This window comes from Prinia subflava, chromosome 3, assembly GCF_021018805.1.
Source record: "Prinia subflava isolate CZ2003 ecotype Zambia chromosome 3, Cam_Psub_1.2, whole genome shotgun sequence".
NCBI classification, from domain to species: Eukaryota; Metazoa; Chordata; class Aves; order Passeriformes; family Cisticolidae; genus Prinia; species Prinia subflava.
The window spans coordinates 102,897,506-102,909,748 of record NC_086249.1 but is presented as its reverse complement, the minus strand read 5'-3'; the positions used below and the strand labels follow the sequence as shown (position 1 = coordinate 102,909,748).

Here is a 12,243-nt window from a genome sequence, read left to right as displayed (position 1 = left end):
GGAAAGCTGCTGCTTCTTCCTTCTGTCCTTGTAATGATAACGGGAGGGATGTGGGAATGGAGCTGCTGAGTTTGGATTGAGACGGTCCAAGCCCCGGCTGGCAGTGGGTGTCTTGGAAAAAGGACACTTCCCGCACAGGGCACTTCCAAACAGGAGCCTGTGCCAGCAGCTCACCAGGAGAGGCACTAACTAATAATTACGGTCCTGTTTCAGCATAAAATCAAATGATATCTCTCACCGCCCCGTTGAAGGAGGTTTTTTCTCCTCCGCAGCCCCCCCGAGGGACAAATGGCACTTGATCTTGTGCAGAACAGGCGCTGGTCAGTGCCGGGGTCAGAGCCCGAGTGCGGATGCCCAGCAGCTCTCAGCCTGAAAGCCAAGAGGGGTTGTTGCTATGGGGATGCAGAGGGGGCTCGCAGGCAGCATCTGGAGCCTGTGTCTTTCCCAGTCCGAGGCAGCTGGATGTGGAGGGAAGCAAAACTAAAAGGAGGTGGCAGAGAGAGAGACAGAGGCACAGCAAAATGCATGCATGTTAGAGGAGGGACCTTCCCAGAATGAGAGTACAGTGGGATACAGAAGAGCGGGGACACCAAACTGTCAGCCAGCGGTGGCTCGGCCGGGTAGGATAAACCCGATTTTCTGCTCTGATTGGCACTGGAAACAAGTCCGGGGAGAGCCCAGCTGTGGCAAGATGGGATCTGCCTCCTCGACTTACCGGCCCAAATGTATTTATTTGGACATTGATGGAAGAATTCAAAAGGTACTTTCGCTGTTTTTCACCCGGCGGCGTCTCCGGCTGCGGGCGGTGCTGGCTGCCCGACCCATCCCCGCTCCGCCAGGCAGGGGAACCCCTCCGGAGGGGACAGGGGGGGACCCTGCGTGCCTGCTGCTTTCTACACGCTGTTTATCGAGAGGGGAAGGGGAGGCTGGCGGAGGGGAGGGCTGGGCGCTGCCAACACCGAGCGGCTGCCAGCTCTCCCTGCCGGCGCTGGGGATGCTCGGTTCCGCCGCCGTGTTTGGCTTCTCCTGCCGGGGCGGCGTCGCGCCGTGTTTACAAAGTTCAGCTTTCCCCCCTGGCAGGGAGCAGGGGAGCACAGCCCGGCTCCTCGCAGGCTGCCTGCCCCGGGGATCCGGCCGGGCCGAAGGTCAGGCAGGTGCCCGGCGCTTTGTGCATCCCCGGGGGCTGCGGGGACCCCTGCCAGAGCTGCTGGTAAATGCCGATAATTCAAACTTCAGTGCCGCTCGCCTGCCTTGTTTGGTTAAGCGCGGTTCAGAGCGCAGGGAAAAATGTGTCCTGGCTAAAAGGGAGAGCTCGCACTGCTTTTAAACAGGAACAATGCCGACGCCTTTCTGCAAGTCTTTATTTTTTTTTTTTCCCCTTTCTCTTCGTCAGCAGTTCTTTGGCCGCAAACCAAGCGCCTTTTCTGCTGCGAAGCTCCAGAACAAGTAAACTCTGATTCGCAAAATTCAAATCCCTCTCGTCTGCCAGCTGTGAAATTTTTGGTTCCCCTAGCCCCGCCTTTTGTTGCTGCTTTGTAAAGAAACAGCGAGGACCCCGTGTCCCTTCGCTGCCCGGTGCTGTGTGAGTGCCGGGGTGAATGGAGAGCTGCTGCTGGCAGCCCCATCCCACCACACATCCCTGCAATCCCCTCCACCACCCGCTCAGAGCTGTGTCCTCAGGAATGAGACCTTGGAGAATCCAGATCTCTGTTTCCAGAGAAAGCCGCTCCTCTCTACCTCAGGCGTAGCTCAGTGGTGATGATGTCCCTCTGCTGCTGTGACATTGTCCCTGCCGGCTCTGCTGAGCTGGGGGCACTGATTCTCCTCTTCCAGGGGTTCATAAATTGGCTGCCTGGTGGCTCCTCCGAAGCAGGCTCCTCCTGGTACCTGTACAGTTCAGTACAAAGAATGTTTTGGCATTTCGGAAGGGTGGTGAGTGTTTCCATAGATGTCGGTAATGCACAGTGTTTGTCATCTATGCCAGATTAAAAAAAAAACCAAAATACAGCATTTCTCTAACCAGCCTCTGGAGAATACTTTTAACACTAAAGGCACAAGAGAGGCATAGTCACACGAGCAAGCAAATGCAAACTCAGGCAGCATTAAGGGGGTTTAATCTCGGTAAATGTTATCTGCTTCTTTTGTCAGATGTAAAATCCTGCCTGTGTGGTGTTTGGAAGGATTCCTGAAGTAAAAATGCCGTGTAAATGGGGTTCACCCAGCGGTAAGCAGGGCATATCTCAGATTCTCCTGCCTTCCCAGTAACATCATTAGAAAGAAGCACGAGGGAGGGGAGGGAGAAAAAGCAGCAGCCCTTAATCTTCCAAGGAATGCAGCCATGGAGGCTTCTAAAGGGAACTCATTAAATCAATGCTAAGCTTCTTGTCAGCCAGTAAAGAGGTACAGCTTCATTACAGCGGCGCTTGTTGAGTTTGAAAGGGCTCAGCTCCAACACGAGCCGGCCCTGTTGGGCATCCTGCGATAGAACCGGGCATCCCACCCCGGCACCGCAGCTGCTCAGAGGCAATCTCTGTGTTCCCATGGCCTCATTCTGAATTTCCAGCGCTGCAGCCGCAGGGTGTGCTGTTGACTTTGGGAGAAGTTGTTTCACCTCGGCGCCGGGGTGAGGGAAGGGACAAACCCTGCCCAGGGGACCCTGCGCCCTGCAGATGAGCAAAGCGCTCTGCAGCAGGGGAGTGGAATTAAACTAAGTAGGTTTGTGTGTTGGCAGGCCCAGAGGGGCACAGCAGGGAGGGCAGAGGGACCTGGTGGTTACGAAAGAGGAGTTGGCTGGCTTTGCATCCTTCCCAGGAATTACTAAAATAAAGGAGGCACCATCAGCCCTGTTGAAAGCAGGGCAGTGCCGGTGCCAGCACGTCCCAGAGGAAGGGCTGAGCTCCACATCTGTCTCTCACAATTTCCCTCTGGACAAAGAGCCCAGCCCACAGCTGGATAAGTGTGTGGGGTGATGGATGAGCAGCTGGCTCACAGCTCAGGCACAAGGGCTTGTGGTGGATGGGGTGACACCAGGCTGGTGTTCTGTCACTGGTGGGGCTCTGGAGGGCTCCTGGGCTTTTCAACACCCTGGACACAGGACTCGAATTAATACTAAAAAAGTTTGCTGATCACACTAAATAATTGGGAGGAGTTGTTGGCTCCCTCAAGGCCCTGCAGAGAGACCTTGACCAATCTGAGGGCAATCACCAGCTGTATGAAGTTCAACAAGGGAAAATGAAGGGTTCTGCACCTGGGGTAACCCTGGCTGTGTGCATAGACTGGGAAATGAGATGCTGAAGACCAGCATCAAGGAAAGGACCTGGGAGTCCTGGCTGATAGAAATTTGAATATGAATCAGCAGTGCCCTGGCAGCCAGGAGGGACATCCCAGTCCCTTCAGGTCCAGCATGGCCAGGTGGACAAGGGAGGGGATTGTCCCTCTCTGCTCTGGGCTGGGGCAGCCTCAACCTCCAGTGCTGGGGGCAGTTCTGGGTGCCACAATGGAAAAAAGTCATTAAACTATTAGAGAGTGTCCCAAGGAGGGCCATGAGGATGGTGAAGGGCCTTAAGGGGAAGCTCTGTGAGGAGCAGCTGAGATCCCTTGGTCTGTTCAGCCTGGAGAAGGGGAGACTGAGGTAAACTGACCTTCCAGAGGCACAGCCAGGCACAAAATTGTCTTCACCAAGCTGACCACAGCAGTGGGCAGAGTTGCTGAACACCTCTCCAAGCTGGGGCAGCTTTAGAAGGGACCTGAGGTGGCCCAGCCCAGCAGACTCCACCCGTGGGACCCCAAGCTGGCAGAGATATGATCAGGCAGGGGCTGTGGGAAGGGAAAGACCAAAGGCTGTGGGATTACAGCCACGCTCCAGATCCAGGGCTCTGCACAAACCAGCTTCAGAGAGGTCACTTGTTCTTGGAGCGGAGTGAAAAAATGAAATCCCAGCACCCACGTGAAGGGATGCACACCTGGGGGAAACAAGTGCTGCTCAGTTTGTTTATGCCTAAAGGAGCTCCCAGGCAGTCCATCACCCCCCTGCCTGGACACAGGGGACACCTCGGTGTGCCAGCCCTGCCACAGCTGGCTCTGCTGCCAGGCACAGGAGGAGACAGCAGGGCAGGGGGAAGCTGTGGCTGTGTTTCATGCAGGATTAGGTGATCTCGACAAACCAGCATGGGCTGGGGTTTCTCCCAGTTCCCGGAGTGCCACTAGATGGGGTCAAGCATCCAAACCCCCAACATCAGTGGAGAAGTGCCAAACTTAAGCCAGATCTGGAGTCTTCTTTTCCTTCATACTGTTATTAACCCTTTGGCTGTGCTCTGAAGAAAAAAATCTGTTGAGTCTGCTTTGAATTAAAAAATCCTTCAGGAAAAAAAAAAAACAAGCATTCCCCAGCTCATGCTCAATCTTTTTTTCCATGGGGGAACTACTGGGAACATTTTCTTTTGACCTTTGAGATTTAAATGGTAGCAGAGGAGAGCCAGCCAGTGGCCTTATTCCCAGCAGGATGGCTTCACAGCTCTCCTTTTCAAATGTCACACAGTAGTGGCTTTGCTTGCAGAGTTTTAAGGAGTTCCTCTGAGAAAAATGCTTGTTTCAAGAGGATTTCTGTTTCCAGTGTCTTAATCAACATCATATTTGTAACAAGTATGGAAAATCAGAGGGCTACAGAGCCTGAAGTAACTGGAAAAAAAAGAAGAGGACTGGTGCCTTTGTCAAGGAAATCACTCAGAGGTATTTTCCTCAGAATGCAAGTAAAGAATTTTGGAGTCATTTTACTGGTTTATTGAGTCATTCTGGATGTTAAGCAGAAAATTTGCCTTTTTTTTTTTCCCTCAAAAAAATGCACTGAGTTCAAGCTTCCTGGGTGTCTGCTGGCCTGATTTGTGTTGCAGGACACTGAGCCATCCACAGCCATTGTTCCCCTTGGCCCGAGGTCCCCAACAAGCAGGACAAGGCTCAAATTGAGCTTTGGTGCCGTTGTTGTATCGAAACCTCAGCGCACAGGAGCCGCTCCTGTCACATGAGATTTCCTTTTCAGATACAGCAGCAGCATCTGTGGTAGAGATGCCCTGATTCTAGCAAAACCAACAGATTTTTCCAAGGCTTCCAGGCTATTTTTAACCTGCAAAACTGGATTCAGATGAAAAACAAAACACAGCAGAAATAATAATGGCGTGATGATCCCTTCAAGGCGATGAAGTATTTTTGCTTCCTGATGACTCCTTCAACACAGCAAGGCAAGGCAAACCCATGGACTCCATCCTGTGCCTGTTTGGACTGAGGATTTAGGGGAACACCCTTTCAGCTGCCAAACACCAAAGGGGTGCACAGGATGGCGTTCATAGGAGTTTTCATAAGAATCAGGACATGGACACCTCTGGGGGCTGCTCTGTGCCACATCCTGCCTTAGCACAGTGAGGCACAGGAAGGTTTTTGTGGGATCAAGGCCATTTTCTTAGTGCTGGCAGGCTCTGTGGCTGTGGGAGGGTAGAAGGTGGCACAGTCTGAGTCTGGCCAGGTCTTGGCTAACCTTGGCTTTCTCACTTTAGCTGGCCCTGGTGAACTTGAGGTGCTGCTCGTTCTTGTAAAGCAGCACAAAGTGAGCAGCAGGTTCCTTGAATTCTGTCACGTTGCAGCATATAAACATTTTAAGGAGTAAAAATGGCTTAAACCCATGCTTCTAAAAACATGGAAGATAATGTTGCACATGGGCCTCTCTCTTCCCTACTCCCCTTTCTTCTTTCTCCCCACTGGGGGCTCCTCAGAGCATTTAGGGGACCAAACCATAATCCCAGCAGAGCTCTGTAATTCCAGCACAGCTCCAAAGTTCTTCCATACCCATCACACAGCAGGGTTTGTTTACTGCTGTTTATCTTTGTGAAGTCACACTGGGTATATTATATTTATTACAGTTTATGTTCACACTAGTCCAGACAAAGTGTAAGTTTAACACTCCCAGCCTAACACTTTCCTCATAGGTAACTCTGGCGTTACCTATGGGTTCAGACCAGCCAAATGTAGTTTATTCTCCTCATATACAACTCTTCTGGGTCCTCACAAACAAGACAAAACCATTCTGTTTCTAGAACTGATGCCTTCAATTTTAGCTTTCATATTTTCCACATTCTGTACCACATTAGTACATAACTCTGAACCTCATATAAAGTGTTAGCCAGTTCTCCTCACAGTTTGGTCAGACAGAACAATCCTTTTCCAGCCCCAGAACAAAGGACACCATTGCAGCTTCAGGCCCAAAAAGCACCAACAGAGAATTGAGGAGAGCAATCTGGGAAGATGGGACTTCATAACCTGAAGCTGTCATCGAACAATTAACCCCAATCTGTAAATGGACCAAAACTTATAAAAGTGTGAAAATGTGACATCCACGGTCCACCTTGGGTGTAGCCTCTGCCAGGCTCTTGTACTGCCCAAGGTGTACCCTTTGAAGGCTTTTCAAATAAATACCTACTTCATTCCTTTAACACTGTCTGGCCTCTTTAGGTCACCTCTCAAGGCATCAGAACCTTCCTCATGAACTTGCTTATATAGACTCAAGTCAGCCTTTAGCTCATGTCTCCTCAAACCTGCTTTTCCTCACTCCATTAATTAACACTTCCCTCCTAACAGTCCTCTATTACCAAGCCAGTTCCAATGTCAGATTTTGTGTGAGCAGCTTGGAAAAAAGCAGCTCCACTCACAACTACTGAGAACATTTGGTGCTAAAGCCTCCCTATTATCCAGTTTATAAAACATTTCAAGCCTCATGCATTCGTGTGCTGCAGGGTTAATTGCACTTAGTACTCCATCAGCAGCAATTGTGTGCCCTTCTTGTGCTAAGAATACCCAGAATTAAGCCATTTGTGTTGTGTGTTAAAGGTTGAAATACTATTCTGAAATGTTTTTATTTCTGCTGCAGAGGACAGGAAACTTTCAGCCCGGCCTCTCACAATCAGCCTTGCTGGTTCCTGGTGGTGTTCTGCCATTAATAATTAGCACTGACAGATGGAAGATTTGCAATATGCCACTTAGGATAGTCAGTGGGTTGCACAAGTCTGTCTTGAATGTAATCTCCCTTTTTCTATGAGCCCTAATGAATTACTGAGATCCTTCTTTGCTTTGTGAAAGAGCCAACCTCTGTCATGCTGCCCCTCTCAGTGGACAACCTGCAAGGTTGTCCTGGGCTCACATATCTATGACTGCATCGTAGACACTTTTCTTTCCTAAAGAGAGAAAAATCTCTTTTCCCACAGCTCTCTTTTCAGGGATGTTACAGGGGTGGGAATTGTGACTTGCCACATGCCTCAATATCCTGGTATGTCAGCTCTGTCTGGCAGCTCCTGTTTCTTAATTTAGAGCAATGTATAAGATCAGGAAACGAATGGGATTCACCCCAGCTGGCCACAGGCACCCCAGAGGGAGTGATGAGAGCTCCAGCAGAGTCATGCAGGTTCCTGTAGTCACTGGGAAGGCGGGTGGCATCTCCAGGGGATGATTCACCCCATCCTAAAGAGGGGTTTGGATTGTCCTCCTTTTCTGCTGGCAACAGAGGGCACCTGGCAGAGAGACACTCGAGAGATGCTGAGCCTGTGGATGGGTAAAATGACATCAGACAAACCCCACACGTACATCTCATGTTGAAATGAACATTCTTAAGCCACAAACAGGGTGAATCAGCAGGATTACAGAGCTGTGGCTTTTGGGATAAAATATCTGCCACACTTCTCATCCTCTATCAGAGCCTGTGTGTGAAGAGCTTGGGGGAGTTTTCATTTTGGCTCAGACCCTCAGCTGAGGGCTCTCGTGTTTTCTCCCCCACACATGCACTGGTTTTCTTCTCTCAGAGAAGCTCCCACTGTATCAAGCAGATGGCGAATCTGGCAGGCTATTTTTAATGCTGCCTATCTGAGCTGAAGCTCAGATAAATGAGTGGTTTTCTGAAGATCAGCTGTTAATTAGTGCGAGAAATAAAAAAGGAGATGGAGAGTTTGGGGATGGTTGGGCTGATGCTGTGTTTGTATCTGAGTTTAAAGAATGAGAACGCTGGAATGTTTTTAAATATGGGATTTTAGGTAAAGCTTCTTTTGGATATTGGGGACTATGACAGAGAGGACATTTATGGATATTTTTTGAGGGAGACCTGTTTGCTTATGTGTCAAGAAATATGAATTCCTTCTAGTGATTCCTACAGATGGAAACCTAAAATTTCTGGATCGTTCTTCATTTTGTTATGGATGACAAACACCTCTGGAAAGAGAGGGAAAATCACAATGAAAAAATTCACATGAACCTTCTGCCTTAATAGGTCAGAAATCCTCCATGAAAGCTGCGCTTACAGAAGCAGCAGCAGTTTTTACCAGTCCATGCAAGATACATAACTGAGTTTTACTGCAATCTTTTCTAATATAGTATTCCCCCATTCTCATTAGTGAAAGATTGTAATTTAGATTGTTTAAACCCTGCAATTTCAGCCCTGACTCTGAACATTGCTCACTGATCTGAATGAAAGACATGATCAGATGCTAAAGTATTGGAGACATTAGGTTGAAATGAGAAGAGAAGGAGTAGAACTGGAAACTGAGGGTACAGTGGCTTCAAAAATATTTTTACATTATTTATTTAGGAATTTTACTAGGGTAAAATAAAATAATCAAATAGAAGTTAAAATCTTGGAAGAATACCCAATTACAGGCAGGAGATCAGAACAGGATAATGTTCTGGACAGAGTTTGCTGTTTACAGAGAGGATTAGCTGTTCTGAGGATCAAATATAGAACACCAATTGGATTTGTAAGCTGTGTTTTTACCTATTCTATCTGAAAGCAAAATATAATGTGATTAGTTGTAAACTGGTAGGCTGCAGAGTCTGTGCACAATGGTCCTTCAGTAAAATCCCCATCACAGTCCTCAATCTGAACTCCTCTCCAAGGGGGAAAGCCAGCCCAGAGCACCAGGGCTCGTAATCCCTGCTCTTCCCAAAAGGGGATTTTTAATCCTTGTCCTAGACCAGAGGTGAGTACTGTGGATTAAGAGACAATGGCTCCTTATTTCAGAAGAAAACCTTTCCAAAAAATGCAGAACTGTTTCCAGGAAAGAAAGCAGTCCCACAGAACGAGGGCCAGGCCAGGAAGCAGGCATCCCCATCGAGCCATGCTGCCCTACTTTGCAGTCCCTGCATGCCTCATCAGAATGTTATTTCCACTCCAAAAAGCCTCAGTTATTATTCATTCTGCTCTCCCCCCGTTTGCGTCACGTCGCTTTCCAAGGCAGACAGAACATTGCCCACTGAAATTGAATGGCTGCTCCTTGATCTTGATGGAAATTCCTTGACACAAACAAGGTAAACATGCAGAGGAGGCTGCTTTTCCTGTCTTTTTTTTTTTTCTACACGTGGTAGAATCATAGAATTGGGTTGGAAGGGACCCTTAAGGGTCTAGTTCAACCCCCTGCAATGAGCAAGGACATTTTCAAATTGATCAGGTTCCTCAGAGACCCATCCAGCCTGGCCTTGAATGTTCCCAGGGATGGGTCATCCACATCTCAGAGGTTTTGATAACAACAGCAAGGACAGAAATATGAAATCATGTTAACTCTCAGGGGGAAAAAAACATGTTTGCAGATGCTGCATGGCTTTTCAGGAATACAGCCTTTTCCTCCTGGCACAAATCCAAGGGAAATGCAGTTAACAGAGTTTATATGTGGCTGGTTTTCCTCTTGGCAATCAGTCATCAATCTGCAAGCTGAAGCAGAGGTCTCAGTTTCCCTTTCCCACGTGGTTTGTCACTGCTGTGGCTCTGCTCAGACATTATTTCAGTTCTGCCTTTGCTCTCAGGAACAGAGTGTCTTGTGTTGACTGGGCTTGCAGGAGACTTCCCTGCCACCAGGCAATATCAGAGCCCCTGAATCCTCTTTTTCTGCATCTTTGGAGGTTCATCCCTGGGATTTTTGGGCTGACCTGCATGACTATGCACTTTTTAAATGTGTATTATGAGGAAACCTGGAATTTCATTGCAGGAAATCCTACACATGCATGACCTTAACCCCAGCTGTCAGAACTGCTGTGATTTCCTGACTTTGGCCTCTGTTAGATCTCAATCTTCTCCTAAGCCAGGGTATCTCCCAGCACCAGGCATTAATGCAGGGAAAGAATTGCAGGGAGACATCTCAGCAGTGGTTCCTCACCCACAGGGACCTAAGCAAGATCCCTGTGGGTCAGAGACTGCTGAGAGAGGTCTGAAGGGAGATGAAATTTGTGGATTAGACCCCCAGACAGTGCTAGAAATGGAGACTCAGGCTGAGCAGCAAAGGCTTTGGGACATCTGCACAGGGCTGGGTGAGATGTTCTGTGCCACAGCTGCCTGTCCCCAAAGCTGCAGGTCAGCCTCTGCAGGTCACAGGAGAGCTCACGTGCCCCACACGGCCAAAGTGTGGCCACCAGCCAAGTGTCCCCACGTTGCCTCCCTGCTGCTGATGTCCCCCCAGTGACAATGGACTCCAGGCAAATAGGATTCCTATGATTGATGCTGGAGCCATCAATAGGACTCGGTGCTGTCCTCCCATCCTCTAAAGCACACTCCAATTGTATTCCATCAGCACAACTGGCATCGACTTTGCTGGGAACACAAGCCTGCAGACAATAACAGGAACAATTGCACGTGGCTACAGAACATCTGAGGCTGGCTGCTGTGTTTCAGAGCAGCAGGGAGATGCTCAGAAAAGCTCAGCGGGCTGCAAAAGAAGGAAACTTTAATAGCATGTGCTTTTTGATTAAAAAAAATAACACGACCAGCTGAGGACAAGCATCCTGAGATGAGTACGAAACTGCAGTGGGTGATTCACAAGTCCAGTTTTAGCAGAACTGAGTAAAAATGCCAAGTATGGAAAACTGAAAAGCATGTATGGGGATGGCTCATGGTCTAGTATCACAGCCTTTGTTTCGCTTCCCACTCGTTCACTACTGCATGGAGTAAAAGGAAACATTAAAATTCATCCTCAGTGCTTTGAAAGCTCCTACTGCTTTGTATGAGTCAGGCCACCTTTCTTACCATTAATGTTAGCTAATAATTTTTTTATGCTTTTATGCTTTGTCTGTCCTGGTCAATAATAATTGATTTCCAGAATAAGAAACTTCAATACCTGAAATAGCACTTCTGGCACATCACAAACCTTCAGCCTCTCTTCAACCACAATTAACATCATCTGCCCAGTTACTGCATGTGCCAGTTGTTGTACTTGCCAATATTCTGCCAGCCGATTTTAGCAGCTATCAGTCTGCCAGGATGCTGGGTTCTGTCAGGAGCAGGATTTCTGAACTCCATTGGCTATGTTTTATTGCTGTGATTGCTTTTGTGCTTTAATAACCAAGGGTCAATCCCTGGGCAACAGAGACTTTCCGAACACACCCATTTCCCCAGCAGCAGGTACTACCTGCCTCTGCAATCAGATTTTCTGAAGATATTGCCTGGAGGAATTTCATCTGGGGCAGAGCACAGGGAAGGTGGGTGTGAGTGCAGGTGTGGGTCACACCCACCTCTTGAAGTGACCTTCATCAGCCTCTTCTCTGCCCCAAAACCCCTTAGGAATAAGAAGGCTGCTCCTCACCAGTGAAAACTGAAGGCTGGAGCTTTGCTGAAGTGTCCCTGCACCCCAGGGCAAAGCAGCCTGGCCAGGCTTTGCTGTGCTGTCCAGACTGTCCTGGCACTTCAGGCTGGCATGCCCTGACCTCTGAGCAGGCAAGAGCAGCACAGCACACCCTGGGATCTCCCGTGACCTCCCCATTTCCAGGGGCACGGGTCTGGTTGGCACCGTGTGACACGTCCAGGTGAGGAGGGATTTCCCCTGCAGGCTGAAAGGCACCTTGGAGGAACCCTGTCACACCAGTGCCATGACAATTCAGGCATTAAAGCACTTGGAAGTCAAGGCTGCAGGCTTAATTACCTCCTGGCACCCACACCTTTCAGAGGAGCCTTTAATTAGATGATGACTTGTTATTTTTGTCCAGCGTGGTCCTCACCTCACTGAGCACACGGGGCCTGCTCAGTCTGGGAAGGGTGGCTGCAGCCCCCCTGCCTCCTCCCAGCTGTCACCCCAGGTGACACATTCCTTATTTCCTGGGTCACCAGCCTCGAGGCTGATCTGGGGACATGCACATCCCTCGTGCCTGTGCCGGGTGGCAGCAGAAACCCTGCCTGAGGATACGGGGTGGGTGTGGGGGGCAGAAAATCGCATTTCCAGCACTCACAAGGAGAGG

The 12,243-nt window shown here is 49.2% G+C and overlaps 1 protein-coding gene across 1 annotated transcript in view; it reads left to right on the top strand.

Moving 5' to 3' along the window:
* Positions 1-329: 329 nt before the first annotated feature.
* The window catches only part of PDE9A (phosphodiesterase 9A), a 53,578-nt gene continuing 41,664 nt past the window's right edge, over positions 330-12,243 (top strand). The window contains exon 1 of the mRNA XM_063393122.1: positions 330-760. Within this exon, the coding sequence (XP_063249192.1) occupies positions 530-760 (231 nt within the window). The 5' untranslated portion in view covers positions 330-529. The remainder of the gene's footprint in view (positions 761-12,243) is intronic.